We start from the raw sequence: 18,036 nt of genomic DNA, 5'->3' as shown, positions 1-18,036 counted from the left end.
TAAAACGTTCATCAACGTCATAATTCCTACCTAATGGATGCATTCTAATATGGATTCATTCTTAAAGACAATAAATAAATAAATAATAAATTATTACAACATGCTCTTAGAAGGAATAAAGTTGAAATTAAAATAAATAGGTAAATGAACCGTTGTACCACTCAGAGTGTGCTTCATTCACGTTAAATTGTTCTTAACTTGCCCGTACACCTTTTCTTGTGTTATGGGAGCACCTGTTTATCCCTGTGAAGATACTCCAACGCTTAACGTTGGATACGTAGTCAATATATAATAATCAACTTGAAATGAAATTGAAAACAAAAGACGAGGTTAACACATACATTTAGCTGCTTAATACCACTTACTGTTTCCTTATTAAATCCTCGTAAGTGCATCGATTAACATAATCTCAAGAAAAACGTTAGCATTCAATATAATTCAATATATCCATGCATAACACGTACAATTATATATTTCTCATGCCCAACTTCAACAGCGATAAAGGAATATTAAACATTTCGTTTCCTTTCTCAAAGGGGTAGGGGTTTTCCTATGGAAGCGGCTGAGCCGGGTGGCTGCCTACATACCCATTTAGGGATCAAGCCAATCGTAGTTCTCCTATTGCGGTGTAAGGTACTATGGGAAGGAATTAAAGCCATTTCCGATGAGGAAGGCGATATGGGTTCCTCATTTATGTTCTAATTATGTAATGTCCCCTAATTAACCAATTCCCAATCTTGAATCGGTATTCATGCTATCACATCATACCACGTTATGCACTTTGTATCCCCGAAGATCTACCAGGCAAGTCCTTAAGCTTCCAAGGTTTCACCTTCATTATCTAGAGTGAATTAACCTTTGCTAATCAATCTCTATCGGGAGGGACCTATTTGTCCCTCTTCCTTTGATTAGACCTTTTCGTACTGTACTCGGCAAAATTCTCGAAAATGCATTGGCCAGAAATATAGAAAGTAAATCTCATTCAATTCGATATATGTGTTAATAATAATAATACCAATGTTCTCAATGTTAATAAAAATAAAACTAGATCACCACCAATTAAATACCACTGGCATTATTTCAACAGAGCTATAACAGTTGATCAGCCATAAATAAAAAGAATACCATTTAATCAATTTAACGTACTAAGAATAATATGTCGCAACAATAAAATTTATATCTAGTGGACATAGCTAATAGTACCGTTCACAAGGCAGACCAGTTAAATGGAAACACAAAACACTTGCCTAGTCTTTGAGGAATGCTTGCTAATATCCTTAATTATCTTTCTTCCAAAATTGCATTTGGATCAAGATGATAGAGTTTTGGGCTGCCAAGTTTAATTTAGAAATGTTACAGAGAGATAGAGACTCTCCACCTGTAAGCTCTTAAATATATACTCTTTGCCGCCTCCAAGTTAAAGGCCAAATATAAGGTCTTCGCTTCTTGGCAGTGATTGTACAGCACAAAGACAAAAATAAACAACCACACCCTGAATCATCATAGCCACACCGTGAGACATACACCACTAGACACTAGCGATTATCGACTTCAAGAACAAGGACAATGCCAGCACACTCGTCACCCAGATCAGTCTACAACATATTCTATAGTAACCCCGAACTAACATATAAAATGACCGGATTACCCATAGATAAAATACCGAGCCATTACAATATGCAAGTAAACAACTCAAAACATATAAGTTTAAGGTAATAATAATAAAAATAAATAAAAAACAAAGAAAGAAAGAAAGAAAGAAAGATGATTTCACTACTTTATTGCGTTAAGTATATACCAATTAAGATTTCAGTAAGTAATACCTACAAGACAGAGTTAAGGATAAAGTATTAAAGGAAGCTCATAACTCACCACTTTACATACGAGAGGTTGCTTCTTTCCTTTCAACGTTCTTCCTGTTCGAATGGACCCAACCTAACAATAAGAAAGGGGTGGCCGAGGGTATGAGATGCTAGCTCAGAATGATTTAAAATAATAGAAGTATTTGGAGGAACAATGCATACTGTTGGTGATGAGACTAGAACATATCCATTTGATCCATGAGACTAGAACATATCCTTTTCAGGCATGGCTTGCACATGTGTGAATGTACCTAGAGAAACTGGCATCATAAAGTAACACATAAGAATTTAAACTACACCTCATTGACTAGCTCTGTATTAATATCTCAAGTAAACAGAATGTTGTGCTTGCATTGCCTTTCATTCCTAGACACTGAGATCTTTCTTGTCACAAGATTTACCATGTAAACTTACTTTCTTTTTGTTGTGATACATAACATGAAAAAAATATCAACATTGATAGGTTGAAAATAAGATGTGCCATGAAAAAAATAAGATCTTTCCATAACCATGACTCCCATCTTCAATTCGATGCACCTCCCACCTCAACTTCAGGATCAGGAAAACTTTCACTATTTGTATAATCTACAATTTCGTTCTTGCCCTTTTTAATTCCAAATAGATCATCCATGTAAGCCTTTACTAAAGGCGTTCTACACATTAATTACATAGGTTTTACAACATGCCCAGTATTCAATAACAAGTCTAGGGGCCATAGCTAAATCATTTTGAAAACGCCGGTAATAACGTGTCCCAGGAAGGACCTGACTCTTTTCACATTCACAGGCGTCGTCATTTCCAAGATCACCTTCACGGGTTCGCTCGTAATCCTTAACGGCTTTGTGTCTTTGTCCCTGGTTCATTAAAAACTTACACTTCTGTGGATTCAAGGACAAGCCTCGTGACAGACGCCTAAGCACTCCTTTGTTAAGCTGTTCCAAGTGCTCCGCCCCTTTTCCGAAGACACTCTAATCATCCAAGTCAATCCTTACAGGCCATAGGCTTTAGAGTAAGTGTAAGTAATCTTCTCAAAGAGAATGATGACTCCATTACACAATAAAAATGGCATCTGGTTGTAGGCGTAAATCCAAGACAACGTGACAAAGGTGGTAACTTATCCTATTCGGCGATATGAACGGCGATTCTAGAATAACCTTTCATATGCCCTGCTCATGTCATTCCCTCTTCTAAGATCACATCTTGGAATGACAACGGGAAGGGATGGGATCCTTCTTTGTCACCTTGTGAAGTTCTCTAAAGTCTACCTTGATTCATAGATAGCAAACTCTTCTCGTTTTTTTTTTTTTTATTAATAACTATTGGACCAATAGCTAGTGCTAACTCTGAATATGATACCGGCGTCAAGCATTCATTTAATCTCCTTTTCCACCGTCTCAGCATAATTAGGTTCATTCGTCTAGGCCTTTGTTTCACAGGCTTGGTGCCTTACCTCCCGCATCTGATTTGTGCTTGCAAATATAAAATAGGGATTCCTTTAAGATCGTGGTATGTCCACGTGAGCACATCTTAGTACTCCTATCTTGTCTTGTTCAAGAAATTCTCCCTGGCGGAGCGTTCTTCACCCGAGGTGCTAAAATTATCTGTGGCATGGTATAACAGTATCCTCCACCTAAGTGGATCAACGCCCAGCTCGGCATTTCAAAGCCACGGCACGGTCCCTTCAGCCTAATGTTGAATCACCTACCTTGGCCTGTTGCAACCAAGGCCTGCCTAATAAAATCATATGATCCTGCTCAGCAGTAGTAAACGATATAACAAAATAGACTACATAGGAGCATCCTTGGATTCAAATTCTTATGTATTTATGAATCCCCTAAGTGGCTATGCCTCGCTGATCAGTCATCCTCAACTTGAATGGGTGCCTTTCGACGAATAGTTAACCCCAATATAAAAGACCGGGTTGTAAATCAAGGATAACTGTACAACATACTCAAAATACCTGGTAAGCTCTGTATAACCATATTGCACACTGAAAACCCCATCTGAGCATTTTATCAAACATCTACCACCCAAAAAAAAAAGAAACCCCAAGTGTTGAAAAACTTTTAGACTACTATATATATAATACTAGAATCAACAATTTAACAGCGATATAAGCATTTTAATTAATGTAACAACTCCCGTTTTGAAAGTTTTGATAAAAAATACCAACTTTTAGATCAATACATTCAAGTTAGTGATAACAAGATGCAGAGTACCAACTTTCTTTTTATAAAAAAATAAACATTAATAAAAAGGCTGGAAAAAAAATGGAAAGGAAAACTCACTACTTTGCAATAAGTCGGGCAAAAATAGAGCCCTGGCTTCTTCTCAAGACGTGCAGCCGATAATCTTCGAAAAGCAGTTGGATTTGGTAATTGCATCGAGAATCGAATATAATTTTTCACCAAACAAAAGATCATAGAGGAAAAGAGTCTAAAGGTAGCTCTTTGTGAACATCTCTTTTCGCTCAAGTTCCATGTCAAGTTCGCACGAAAATCTTCATTTTTCTCAATTGATTCAATTTGTTTCAAAATTGTTTTGATGTGGGGGTTGTTTCAAAATTGGTTTGATGTGGGAACTTCAGTTTTTTCTTTAACTTTCTTTTTTGGTGAGACCTTCTCTCGACTCTAGACGCTTAACTCAAGAGGTCCAAGACAATGAAACGAACGCACACAAATGACCAGCTTAGATGTATATTATAAGCACGTCATAAAATTTATGACAACTGACAAAACCGTCAACAAATTTTTAAGTACAATGGTTTATTATATTGCTAATTTGACTGTTTTAGAATACCCGTCATAAAATCATCATATTTTCTTGACGTCTTTGTCATAAACATCACAATATTGCAATAGCCATCATAAAAATATCACTGGGACATGTATCACGACGGTTTTCAACAAAGCTATCAAGATAGAAAAAAAAACAACCGTCATAAAAAGCTCTTTTTTTAGTAGTGATTTGAGTTAGATTGTTGGGCCGGGTTATAATCTTTTGTTTCATGGGTTAGGTTCTGTCATTTTTGGGGGCTGGATCTTTATTCTTTTTGGGTCTTAAGAGTTATCAATCTCACCCATTATCTTAGGTGTATTATTTTCGCCACATCACGTCCTAATATTATGCAGGGTGGAAAATACAAAAAAATAAAATTGAAAATAAATGGACACATCATCACTTAACTGACGGATGCTAACAGATTGCTATTTTTGTGAAATTGGACATAGTACATTGATACGTTTGTGAAAAAAAAATTCTATGTTGATACAAGTGTTAATAGGACCTAAGTACGTTGCATATTTCTGTATTTAAACCTTTTATTAATAGTCTAATAACATTAAAATCTTCAAGATATGGATATACATTTTCCAATAAACATTACGTACCTTCAAGTATTCATCCCAAATTAGCTCCCTTGAGGGAAACAATGCGAAAATACGAGGGTCAATAACAAGTAAACCACTATGCTGAATATTGTATAATCACTGTTTCCTTGCTAATACAGATTCCATTTATAAAGTACTTCTTGTAAATATTATATCCCAAGCTTTCAAAACGAATTACTTTAATTTAAAAATACGAAAAACAACCAATGAAAATCTAAAAAGTGAATTAAGAATGTAAATAAAAAAAGAATAGAAAAGAGGATTAAGAAGAAGAATAATACTTACCAAATTGGTGTCGAGCAGTTCAGAGAGAGAGATCGAGATCGAGATCTAATAAAAAAAATCGAGTTTTATTTGGAGAAAATAACCGGGCCGTCACTTTGCCTTTGGCACAGATGAGAGAGAGAAGAAAAAACAGTTTTTTGTTTTAAAAAACAAGTTTTACATAATTATCATAAAATGAATTTTTCAAACCAATAAATGTTTTTTGGATGAAAAATAATTTTTTTTTAAATAGAGACCAAACACATTTATTTTTTCAAAAAACATTTTTTTGACTAATAAACATTTTTTGCCAATAAATAAATAGGATCCAAACACCCCCTTAGTTATTCAAACTTTGAGATGCTTTATCATGTATTTTTTCGGTAAAAGAAAATGATGCATGAATTCCATTACCACCAGTGACGGAGCCAAGGGGGTGGCTGGCAGGGGCAGTTGCACCCCCTAAAATTGTAAGAAAAAAAAATGAAATATATATCTTTCTCTCTTTTTCATTTTACAAAAGTTAATTGTTTTGTCCGACTCTTTTATTTTTGTTTGGGCTTACTACTATATGGTGAGAATGAAATTTATGGGCTGATGGGACCCCTGACATAAAAAATATTCAAGAGTTGGCTAGCGATCATTCGGTTCATTCCCACATTCAGTTCATCCCGACAATTCCACAATTCCTTAGTAAATAAACTAGCGAATAAATACTCCATCACTCCACTTGATCTCATCTTCTCAATTCTCATGCTCTAACAGAATAACAGTCCGCGATCTCGTCTTCTCATGTTCTAACAGAGTAACAGTCAAACTCCATTACTCTAATAGCATCTGATTTTTTTATTTCAATTTTCAAGGTAAGTTTTTTTCTTACACTTTATGTTATAACAATTTGCTTTGTTGATTGCTTGTTGAATGAATTTATTTTAAATTCTTAACTAATATATTATTTATATTGGTTTCTTTAATTAGGACTTAATTAGGAGTTCGAATTGTTGGTTAACCATCGTCGTCAAATCATCCAAAATAGACTCATTCTTCAAGAAATGTACCCCTCAAATTTCAGAGGACACTTCGTCCTATCTTATTTCCCCTGATGTGCCTACTCAAGAACACGCTCCTAAAATTCCGAGACTTGAGGCAATGCCAAGTCATGAAACTACTCTTCAAATTCCAAGACTCAAGGTACCGGTTATAGATGGTGATAGTTCTTAATTCTCTAGTGCGTGATCCAGGATTGCGTCGCCAAATATATGAGTATCCTGCAGATCAATATTACGGAATTTGACGTGATTATCTAATACTTGGGCCATATCAACCGAAGCTAGCTTGATTCCTATCCACTGACTGGAATGGGAAAGTATCGTCGCCATTTTATTTATAATTGGTTTATGCAGTTTCCATGGTTAGAGTATTCGCCTTCTAAGAACATGGCATTTTATCATCCATGTTTTATTTTCAACAAAAACACGAATGATCGCTTCAGGTCTCATGTATTCAGTGTGGGAGGATTTTAGAATTGGAAGAAGGCCCATGATGGTATAAACTGTGCTTTCTTAACTCATATTGGGAGAGATCCTAATTCTGCCCATAATGTTTCTGTTTGAGCATGTCAAGATTTAATGGGACAATCACAAAACATTGAGAGAGTTTTTCAGAGACAAAATTCTCAACAAATTGCAGATGATAGGTTGAAACTCAAGACATCAATTAATAGTACTCGATGGTTAACATATCAAGGATGTTCTTTTAGAGCCCACGACGAGAAGCCTGGCTCTATAAATCGTGGTAACTTCATTGAAATGGTTAAACTTATAGCATCTTACAATGGTGATGTTGCTAATGTTGTTTTGGAAAAAGCTAAGAAGAATTGTAAATACATTTCACCACAGATCCAAAAGGAGATCTTGAATATTCTTGCAAGAAAAGTACCACATGCCATTCGTGAAGAAATTGGAGAGTCAAAGTTTTGTATTATTGTTGATGAAGCACGGGATGAGTCCAAGAAAGAGCAAATGGCTCTTGTTTTAAGGTTTGTGGATAGAGATGCCATTTTGCGTGAGCTTTTCTTCCATATTGTTCATGTTTCTGATATTTGTGCTGCGGCTTTGAAGATTGAAATATGTAGAGTTCTTTCTCACTTCAATCTTAGCGTCTCAAATATTCGAAGGCAAGGTTATGATGGAGCAAGCAACATGCGTGGGAAATGGAATGGTTTACAAGCCTTGATTTGTAAGGACTGCCCATATGCCTATTGTGTTCATTGCTTAGCCCACCACTTGCAACTAACACTAGTTGCTGCAGCCAAAGAAGTGAAACCAGTTTACCATTTTTTTCACTAAGCTACTTTCTGTTGTCAATATAGTTGGCGCTTCTTGCAAACATCACGATGAATTACAAATTGCTCAAGCAAATAAAATTGAATAACTTCTTGCTATTAGTGAAATTGAGTCTGGCTCGGGACTTAATCAAATTGGCACTTTGCAAAGGCCAGCCGATACCCGATGGAGCTCTCATTTTATTTCTGTTTGTAGTTTGATAAACATGTTTGATGCAACTTGTACAGTTCTTACTAAGATTATGGAGATGGGTGCACATATCCTTCAAGAGGGGATGCGGATGCAGCATACTATGTCATGGCATCCTTTGAATTCATCTTTATCTTGCATCTTACTCAGGATATTATGGGAATTACTTATGATCTTTGCCAAGCACTACAAAGTCAGTCTCAAGATATTCTAAATGCCTTACAACTTGTGAAAACTACGAAATTTCTTATCCAAGAGTTGAGAGATAACGGATGGAGTACATTACTTGAAAATGTTATATGTTTTTGCAACCGGCATGATATTGATGTTCCGGATATGAGCAACAATTATGTTGTTGGTAGGGGCAGAAAGAAGCAAGACCATATATCACTATTGAACACCATTATCGAGTCGACATTTTCTATACAACAATAGACTCTCAATTACAAGAGTTAAACATTAGATTTAATGAGCACACATTGGAGCTTTTTCTTCTTAGTTCAGCATTGGACCCGAGAGATGTTATAAATTGTTTAAGGTCAATGATATTGTACTCTGGTGGAGAAGTTCTATCTGCAAGATTTTTCAAGTCAGGAAAAAATTCATCTAAGATATCAACTACAATATTATATCTTAGATGTAAATCAATGTGCTAAATTACAAGACATGACAACAATTGTAGAGCTTTGTGAAGGACTTGTGAAGACGAGAAAGTCAAAAATCTACCTTCTAGTAGATCGACTACTTCGTCTTGTGTTGACTCTTCTGGTTTCTACAGCAACAACAAAATGAGCATTTTTTGCAATGAAATTGGTTAAAACTAGGCTTCGGAACAAGATGGGGAATGAATTTCTTGCAGATAGTATGATAGTCTATATCAAAAAGGAGATTGCAAGAAAATTTAACACTGATTCATTGATTGTAGACTTTGACGTCAAGTCTCGTAAAGAAAAATTCTTTTAAGTTTGAAGTTAAAACTTGATGTTTTTTTGTCGGTCTTCATTTTGCATTTAAACATGGCTATTTATGATTCTTGGTATGCTTATAATATGTTGAATGTTTTTGAGTTACAAACTTATTTTGCTTACTATTATCAATGTCTGTGAAACTTATTTGACTAATTGAGAATTATAGAATTAATATATGTGATTTGTTATAAGTTTTTTTGTTGACCCAAACTCCTCCCCCCTAGATAAAAATCCTGGCTCCGCCCCTGATTACCACTTATCTTAGTTTCACTCCCTCTCCTTTCTCTTTTCATTGGATCATAAATTTTAGTATTTCACAATTTCTCGACCTATTCCAAAAGCTAGTACCAATAAAAGGAGTCCGAATTTGTTCATCAGCGGTTTTGCTGGTAGAATCTACCAGTGCCCATAATGTCCCACGTGTCCAGCCAAACAAGTATCACTAAAAACAAAGAAATTAACATTTATATATTACCAAGTATACCCCTCTTTCTCCCACCACCAGTCCACCTCCTATTTTTTTCTTACAAGCTTCATTTCCTCATTAGAATCAATACCCATTCTATTGTAATGGACTTGTTAGTTGTTATAGTAGTTGTTTAGCAGTTACAAACTAAAATCTTGTTAGAAACACAGAGAAAAAAAAAAGTTTAGTGTTGATATTTGTTTTAGAAGAAAAACAATTCCAAACTGTATGAGATAAACCTCACTAAGAACAAATTTAATAATGGGATTTGCTAGATTTTGAACTTGAGTTTTCAATTCATAAGGATTAACCAAGAAGAACTGAAGAAAAAAAAGAGGTTTTGGTGGTAAGATTGGGGTATTATGGGCAAAACACAATTTTTGGGGAAAAAAAAGTAGTAGTTGAACACATGGGTCATTATGGGAGCTGGTAGACTCTACCAGCAAAACCGCTAGTGAACAAATTCGGACTCCAATAAAAGATGGTATCGAAAGCCAGGGCGGATTTGTCGTCAAAAGTCCAGCCCTTAGCATTATCCAAAGAAATGTAGTTCCAAACATTTGTACCGACATCATACATTCATACATGTCTCAGCCCAAGGAGAGAGTTTCCCAATAATGAAGGTATTTGCTATGGGCACATTTCTTTTTGTGTTGGGCAGACCTCAAAAAATAAAAAAAAATATTACAAGTTTGTCATTGCCCTAAAAATTTTATTTTGTGTTGAGCACTCCCCATCTACATCAAAAGACCCCCATCTACATCTATTGCAACCTCCTATTGCCCTTATCTTTAAAGACCCAATTTCTTTGTTTTCTCATACACCTTCCACTTTCAAAACTACGATTCCTTAACAACAAACTCAATTTTCCCCACCATATTTCAATCAAACCCTTAAAATTTGATAACCCACACTACTATTACATTGTCAAATTAAGTGTATGATAGATAATTTTTGTGTTTTAATATTAAATTATGTGTATGATAGTGGTAATTTGCATAGAATTTTTAATGAGTGTCTAAAAGGCACCACCATGTTGTTTGGTGCCTTTAATTTTGGCACAACTTAGCCATTTAGATTAATTAATTTCGGCACACCGAATGGACACTTATCCCATGACACGGCAGAAGTATATATTTCGGATACCCCTCCCACGGCACTCAAGTGCAACTCCAAAGCCAAAAAACCATAAATGTATTTCAAACAACACCCCCAATGCAGTTTAGGAGGGAGGAAAACGAAACCCCTGCGCCGTTTAAAACCATTTCTTGTATTCGACCGCTCCATATCGTTTGGAACATAACCTGACGGCATGGGTGGGCCGTGGGAACTAGATGGAAATGTCAAGGCGTTAGCGAAGCCAATATTGAACAGTTAAATAAATTGAATTAAAAATGTCAGATCATGCATGTTTCAGCTGTAAAACAAAAAATGGGAAGCATATAGAAATCGATAGATGCAACTGTTGATTTCTTAGAAATTAGAGTGTAATTAACAAAGTGTATGAAACCACTAAATTGATTTATTCATTATATATTAATCCCAAGTTTCAACAGGAGTGGTGCCTTTTGTCATGATGACTAATAGCCCTTTAATCTCTGTAGGATGCTTTGGGCAAGACATATTTGAAGGGAATATGTACTACTACTTCTCCACCTTTAAGATCAAAATATTCTTCTCCATCGAGAGGCACCAACAAAAGAAATTAGGATGACCATCCAAAGATATTCAGAAGAAACCAGTTCTAGCTAGTCAAACCAAATAATCTTCCGAAGTTCTAACAAACTCGTTTGCAATGAAGATAATTCTAAATGCTAAGTAGTAAAGATATTCAAGATAGTGAAGTGTTATTCAACAGTGAGTGAAGACTACTTGAAAGCAATTTAGACAAAGCTAAGAAGAAGCTTAGAGGATTTATTGCTGAGAAGAATTGTGCTCCTTTGATGTTTCGTTTAGTGTGGCATTCAGCTGGAATATTTCAATTATCTTTGATAACTCTTATTTCAAGGAGCTCTTAAGTGGAAAGAAGGAACTCTTAAGTGGAGATAGTTTCCATCTCACAAAGCTCTTCTTTTGGATCCATCCTTTCGCCCTCTTGTCGACGCTTGAGTATGAGGTTTTGGTTTCCCTCACTTAGGAGACGAAGAATATTAGTCGGTCGGTGGCAAATGGTGGCTGAAGATTGAAGATTGAAGAGGAAGAGAAAGAGAAATGGTGGCTGAAGACACGAGGAGGGAAGAGAAAGGCTGAAACTGGTTATCTACAGTTTCTCGGTTATTTTTGAGTCCTGTTACTGCCAGACCCCAATTTGTCAAGCCGGGTCTGCCCATTGTGTTGTGCGCAACTCAAACCATACACCCCCAACCAAATACCAAGAAACCGGCAAACCGGCAACCCCACAAACCCACAAACACTCGATATTGATTTCACGATTTCTGTTTCAAGCCCTCGATTTCGCGCTCGACCAAAAACCCACAAATACTCAGAATCATCCCTTCTCTTCAAACATTCGAATAGCATCTCTCACTCAATTTCTAAAGGTAAGATCCTAAAAACGCGATTTTTTTTGTTTGTTTGTTTGAATCTTTCCCGAATGTGTGTACGTTATCTTGTACCTAATTGTTAGTTTCGTGGGATTTCATAATCAGATAATCCAGTTTGTCGATGGGAATATTAGGGCCTTGATAAAGCTGTTCAATCACTTTGTGAATATATGTTCTCTGCAATGCTCTGTTCCTATGTTATTCTAACTTTAGCAGTAGTTGTAACTCATGAAATTATGGTGTCTAGCTAGAAATTGCTACGTCTGTTTTTCCACTTCATTCGTGATATGTAGTGGGGCTTGGGCTAGTCTTTATAGGTGGCTTTAAGAAAGATCAAAAGTGATTTCAAAACCGTTGTGGTTGCTGTCGCTGCTATATATACGTAACATTTTTAATGCCCGAAAGAAATGGCTAGCTTATATTTGTTTGTTAGTTTAATCTTTTGTATTTTTAGTTTCTTCCATCATGTTAATGGAAAAAGATTTTTTGCATTTTTAATCTAATTGGCGTTGCTATGGGTTTGTTTGATATTTGTTTGCTTTATAAACATTTAAGTGGGATTGAATTATTAATTGAAGATATTTTGTTTGTTTACTTGATTGGATTTATAAGAGATGAATGATTCAAAATAAATAAATCATTAAATCAAGCAATGAAGTTATGAACTTATTGTCTCTCTTGTTGATATCACTAGATTTTTATTTGAGGCCATATCGACTGAAGTACTGCTTGCTTTCCTTAGCACAGAGAAAGGAAATAAACTGTTCTAAGTTGTTGGCGTCTTTGAAACTATACTACTTATATAGCTCTGTTTCAGGTAACTGTTCTATCTTTCTATCTTTTTTTTTTTTTTTTTTTTTTTTTTTTTTTTTTTTTTTTTTTTTAAATGTTATGTTTGATTCAATTCTTTTGAATTCTAGACACCCATTTTGTACATGCAAATCATAGTAGGAGTGTGACACTTAACTAAACTAATTAAGGTCCCGACTACCTATCATCCTACCCTGGTACTCTCGTGCATGGTCGTAAGGCTTCTTTCCAGCTAAGAATTTGCCATGAAGATCATGCAAGTACAAAAGATTAAAAGTTTTTGACATTTTAGTTTATGTTGGACGTCCCAAACTAGCAAGAGAGATGCCAAAATTCATTAATTTGTATCACTGACACTGTACTTGCCTCAAACTCAAGACCACACGGCTGCATTTAACTTGCATATATGCCATATGCTCAAATCCAACTTAATAACTGATAGCAATTTTTCTATAATGCCTCTTGCTATATATGTGCAAAGTAGATGCATTCGACTCTACAGTTTTCTCTGGCTTCTTGATCTTGATGTGCTATGTATACAACTGTGACTTTAATAGCTTCTACTCTCAGTTCATATTCATTAGTTTTTTAGTTAGAGACTTAAGATTGAGTATCGACAGTTGTTCCCCTTTGATGTTGGTCTTTCTTCGTTTCTCCACTCGTGAGATTATGGCCCTTTCATTTTCCCCATCGAGCTTCAGCTCTTATATTGTCTTTTTCTTATGCCGCGTCGACTATTTTTATTTTACAAATGTGCTTCTTTTTTCGATGTTCATTATCTCCATGGCGGCTTTAAAGTTTTACATGAGTCGTTCTCGTAAAGTTTTCCTAGTCGATTTCACATGCTACAAACCTAGAGATGCATTGAAATGTAGTTATGAGACCCTCATGAATCAATTAAAACTGTTGGGGGTATTTTCAGAAGAAAGTTTGCAGTTTAAGAAGAATATCTTGAATAAATCTGGGTTGGGAGAGTCAACATACTTACCTTAGGCATTCATGAGGTCACCACCAAATCCATATCCATGCATGGAGGAGGCAAGAAAAGAAGCAAAAACTGTTTTATTTGGAATTTGGTGATTTCCGTCTATTAGGTTTTGGGATTCAAGTTTATTTCTAGCATTACTTTGTTCTTGATTCTGTTATTCTTCTTTTGTTTCTTACAAGATATCTTTTTTAAAACATGTTCAGATTTTTATTGGGAAGAGAGTAGTGTCTTTGATTCTCCAGTAGCTCAATTTGAATAAGGTGAGGTGATTTAATCTCACATGGTGTACAAATTGCTATTTCCTCTCCTGACATTTATATTTCAATCGATTTAACTATAATATAAAAAAGAATCATTCATTAAAGTATTTTTCATATCTAAGAGGTTTCCACTGAAAAATGCTCTGTTTTGCAAACATTACCTGGTATTTGAAATTGATAGGTGCTCGGTGTCAAGGCCCACTGGAAACATCATCATGCATGCATGCATGAGAGGGATATTGTTGTCACAATTGTGCTTCCATGCTTGGTACCGGCTTACCGGCTATATGAAATTATGGAACAAATAAGTATAGTGAACGAACACTTATATTGGTTTAATTAGATTGGGTTTTTTTTGTTAGTGTGTGGAGGGGGGATTTAATAGAGGAGTATAATTTGCCTAGATAGCTGAAATTGTTCGTACCAATACTACTCTTCTCGTATTTAGGGTTTATTGATTTAGAAATTGGTTTTTGGTACATATCTGGGTGTTTGATCAATATTAGTTCAAAATGGTCTAGTTCATTACTTGAGAAGTAGTTCTAGTAGGTTATTGGTTAAACAAACATGTGTTGTGGAAAATATTGGTTTAGATCATTAGAGAAGTGAGAAATCAACTTGTAGTCTTGTAGCCATTTTAAGCATATTACTTGTAAGTTTAACAGATAGCTAGGCACATCACCTGTTTAAGATTGCTTGATTTACTACACAAATATTGATCGTATGGGAACTACACACCTTATATATAGATTGGCATGCACACCGCCTTATTTCGTTCTTTGTTTTTTAACGTTGGTATTGCAACAATTTGAATTAGTTGAATGTCTTATTTTTAACTCCTATTTATTTTGTAGCAATGCCTCGAACAAAGAATGTGAATGTGAAGAATGTAGCAAAAAGTGTTTTCACGAGTGCTAAAAAGTTCTTAGGTAGGGGGAGTAGTAGTTCAGGTCGCGATGAGGAGCTTGAGAAAAAGAGAGGAAGGGGAACAACCACCTCGGCATCAGTTCGTAGAGGGGATTGGAAAGCGGATGATCCCAATAATGTTGTAAGTGGTGTAGAGTTAGGAAATCAAAAGAGAAGAAAGGGGACAGTTCTGAGTGATGTAGATGTAGATGTAGATTTAGATTTAGATTTAGATGTAGATGACGATGACATAAATATGGATCGTGGGAAGAGTGTAGTTGTAAGTCATGTTGATAGTGAAGAAGATGACGAAGAGGGTGTTGATGATGCAGAAGAGGAGAATGACGAGGAGGAGGAGGACGCGGAGGAGGATGACGAGGAAGTCCCTGAAGTCCTTGTACCTGTACCTCCAGTGAATATTGTGAGAAAGATCAACAATGACTTGGAGTTCCAGAGAGGTGTTTATGGAGGTGGCCCCTCGTGTCACATCGTTGTCAGATGACTATCGCGGTGCACGCGGGCTCGCGATATTTGGGAGGGCAGATAATATTATTATATATTGTCTATTAATATTTAAATTTTGTATTACGAAACCTTGTGCATACATTAATACTGAGTTTTTGTTGTTTTAGGCGGAGCGAGGGGTGTTGAAGTGTCATGGGCACCTAAACAAGTTGGTACAATGGGATATCGTCGGAGAGTGTTCAGACTGTTCTAATTTTCATGTGGAGCTTCAAAGGACTGGCTTATGTGCTCTGGTCTTAGGTGTATATAGGCATCAGGATCCTGTGTTGGTCTCTGCGTTTGTGGAGAGGTGGCATCCAGAGACCAACATGTTTTATATGCCGTGGGGCGAGATGACAATCACGTTGGACGATGTTTCCCAACTCTTAGGAGTTCTGATCAGAGGCAAAGTAGTGACTGGGGACACTGATTTGACCCTGGAATATACAAAAAGACTCCTCCACCAAGGTCTTGGCATACCCATGGACAAGATAGATGTGGAGATGAAATCCAATAAGTTCACTTCTAAAGTTATGATGGATTTCTTGATGAAGTAGTTTGCTGAGAAGGTAACGGATGAAGATTTACGGGATGAAAATGGGGTTGTTGTCAAGAAGGCGTCAACCCAAAAACAGTTGCAGTTTGCTGTGAGAGCTTATCTGTTATATTTCTTTGGATGTACCGCCTTCACCAACACGTCTGGAACTGCAGTTCCCGTTTGTTATCTGAGACTGCTTATGAAATTTGCCGAGATCAGAGACTACGCGTGGGGTGCAGCCTTATTGGCTTACTTGCACAGGAGTCTTAGGACTGCCACAAGTGCCAAGGTGAAGGGTGTTTCAGGCTATTTCACTCTCCTACATGTATTAGTTTTTTTGTTTTTCTTTTCAATGTCAATTTTATCTATCTATTACAATATTAACTGGGTGTCTATATTAATCTAGGCATGGATTTATGAGTACTTCCCGGTGTTCAGGCCATTCCCAAATGAGGACTATCAATTGAGCATATCGCGTACTCATAGGTACTCAGTTACTCAGTCTTTTTATGCTAGCACAACAGCTGCATTGAAGCATACCCGAGCGATGATTGATAATATGGCTTGTACCGATGTAAGCATTTTTGTATGTAAATAGTTTTATTTATTAATTGATATTATTAGTATGTGGTTAATGATTAATTTCCTCGATCATATGCTATTTGGCGAGGTTGAATGGAATCCCTATATCAAGTCCGAGCTACTACGGCCCGGTGGATGAAATAGCATTTTTGAAGGATTTATATCCTTTCTTGATAATGTCGAAAGCAATTATAATGTTTGAGGGTTGTCGTCGGTTGGGTCATATGCGGTTTGTACCTTCGGATCCCCAAGACCAAAGACCTCGGCGAACTATACTCGACGCTGGCACGATGTGAAATTTAATATTGTGTCTTCCTATTGGAGTAAATGGCAAAATCACTTGGTACAACTTGAACATCGAGGACCCATTCCGCTTTTTATCCATGGGGTGTGTTAGTAGATACATGAGTTGAATGCGAAAACAATAGTCATATTCGAATGATAAACCCTGATCATCTTAATCACTACTCCCTAAAGAGTCTTCCATATCATAATCTGGTGAGTTAATACCTTACAACGTTAGTTTTTTTTTTTTTTTTTTTTTTTTTTTTTTGTTTTGGTATTTTATAAATGTAAATGTATATACTAATGTAGTTTTTCGTTTTAATTTTTAAAAGACCCCATCGTCGATGAAATTTCTCGCTTGCTCAATCAAGGCCTGCAATTAGGTGGGACTGCGATTCCAGACGATGCACGAAACGAGTTCATGGAGGCATACAATTTGACCCGGTGCAAGTTCATTGGCGGATGATATCATTAAGGAGCATTGGATTTAGCAATGTTGAGTTTGGTTAGTTTAGGGTTTAGTGTGTTGAGCGTTGGCAGTCTTGTTGGAAGTGTGTTATAGAGGCAGTCTTTTGATGATGTTTATTTAGATCCTTGGTCTATCTTGTACTAGTGTTTATGTGGAGAAGTTGAAGAGAGATTGATAACTGAGCTGTTTAGAGTATTGAGATTAATGGAAATGAATTTAGCTAATCTTTTATATTCTGTAGCTTACCTCTTTTTATCTTGTGTTGGAAGAGAATGATGTAAGTTACTCTTGCTGGTTATGTGAATGGTTTGTTTGTCAGTTCTCAATCTTATGTGTGCATGCTAGTGTTTAGTTTCCTCATAGAGTTCTGAAAGAGTTCAAATTGTCCTGCTACTGATCTATTAAGCGAAGATAACTCTATTAATAATCTAATGCAGAACGTAGTGTTTAGTGCCATTTTTTTTGTTACATGTTAATATTTGAAGTTAGATGATATTGTATAACAAGTGCTCATTGTTGTTTATGTGAGGGTTAACTGAGAATGGAACTTGCATGAATTAAATTTTCACACAAGTTATTGTATTTTGTTTCGTTTTATATAATCTTGTTGCCAATATGCCATGTATAAAACATTGATAAATCGCCAAAACACGAAACATCTGCTTTTT

General features: G+C 36.0%; 1 protein-coding gene and 1 pseudogene across 1 annotated transcript; both read left to right on the top strand.

The window, feature by feature from the left end:
- Positions 1-7,143: 7,143 nt before the first annotated feature.
- Positions 7,144-8,263, top strand: LOC147508525 (uncharacterized; annotated as a pseudogene).
- Positions 8,264-11,030: 2,767 nt separating this feature from the next.
- Positions 11,031-17,644, top strand: LOC147508524 (uncharacterized). The gene is made up of 6 exons (XM_086597215.1): positions 11,031-12,023; positions 12,774-12,843; positions 14,028-14,084; positions 14,939-15,483; positions 16,052-16,321; positions 17,513-17,644. The coding sequence occupies exons 4-6, from the start codon at positions 14,941-14,943 to the stop codon at positions 17,642-17,644; spliced, it is 945 nt and encodes a 314-aa protein (XP_086453341.1). The 5' UTR covers positions 11,031-12,023; positions 12,774-12,843; positions 14,028-14,084; positions 14,939-14,940.
- Positions 17,645-18,036: the final 392 nt, after the last annotated feature.

The sequence above is a fragment of the Coptis chinensis genome, chromosome 3 (genome assembly GCF_015680905.1).
Source record: "Coptis chinensis isolate HL-2020 chromosome 3, ASM1568090v1, whole genome shotgun sequence".
Lineage (NCBI taxonomy): Eukaryota > Viridiplantae > Streptophyta > Magnoliopsida > Ranunculales > Ranunculaceae > Coptis > Coptis chinensis.
Note: the sequence above shows the minus strand (reverse complement) of the source record. Positions and strands in the feature narration are given on the sequence as shown.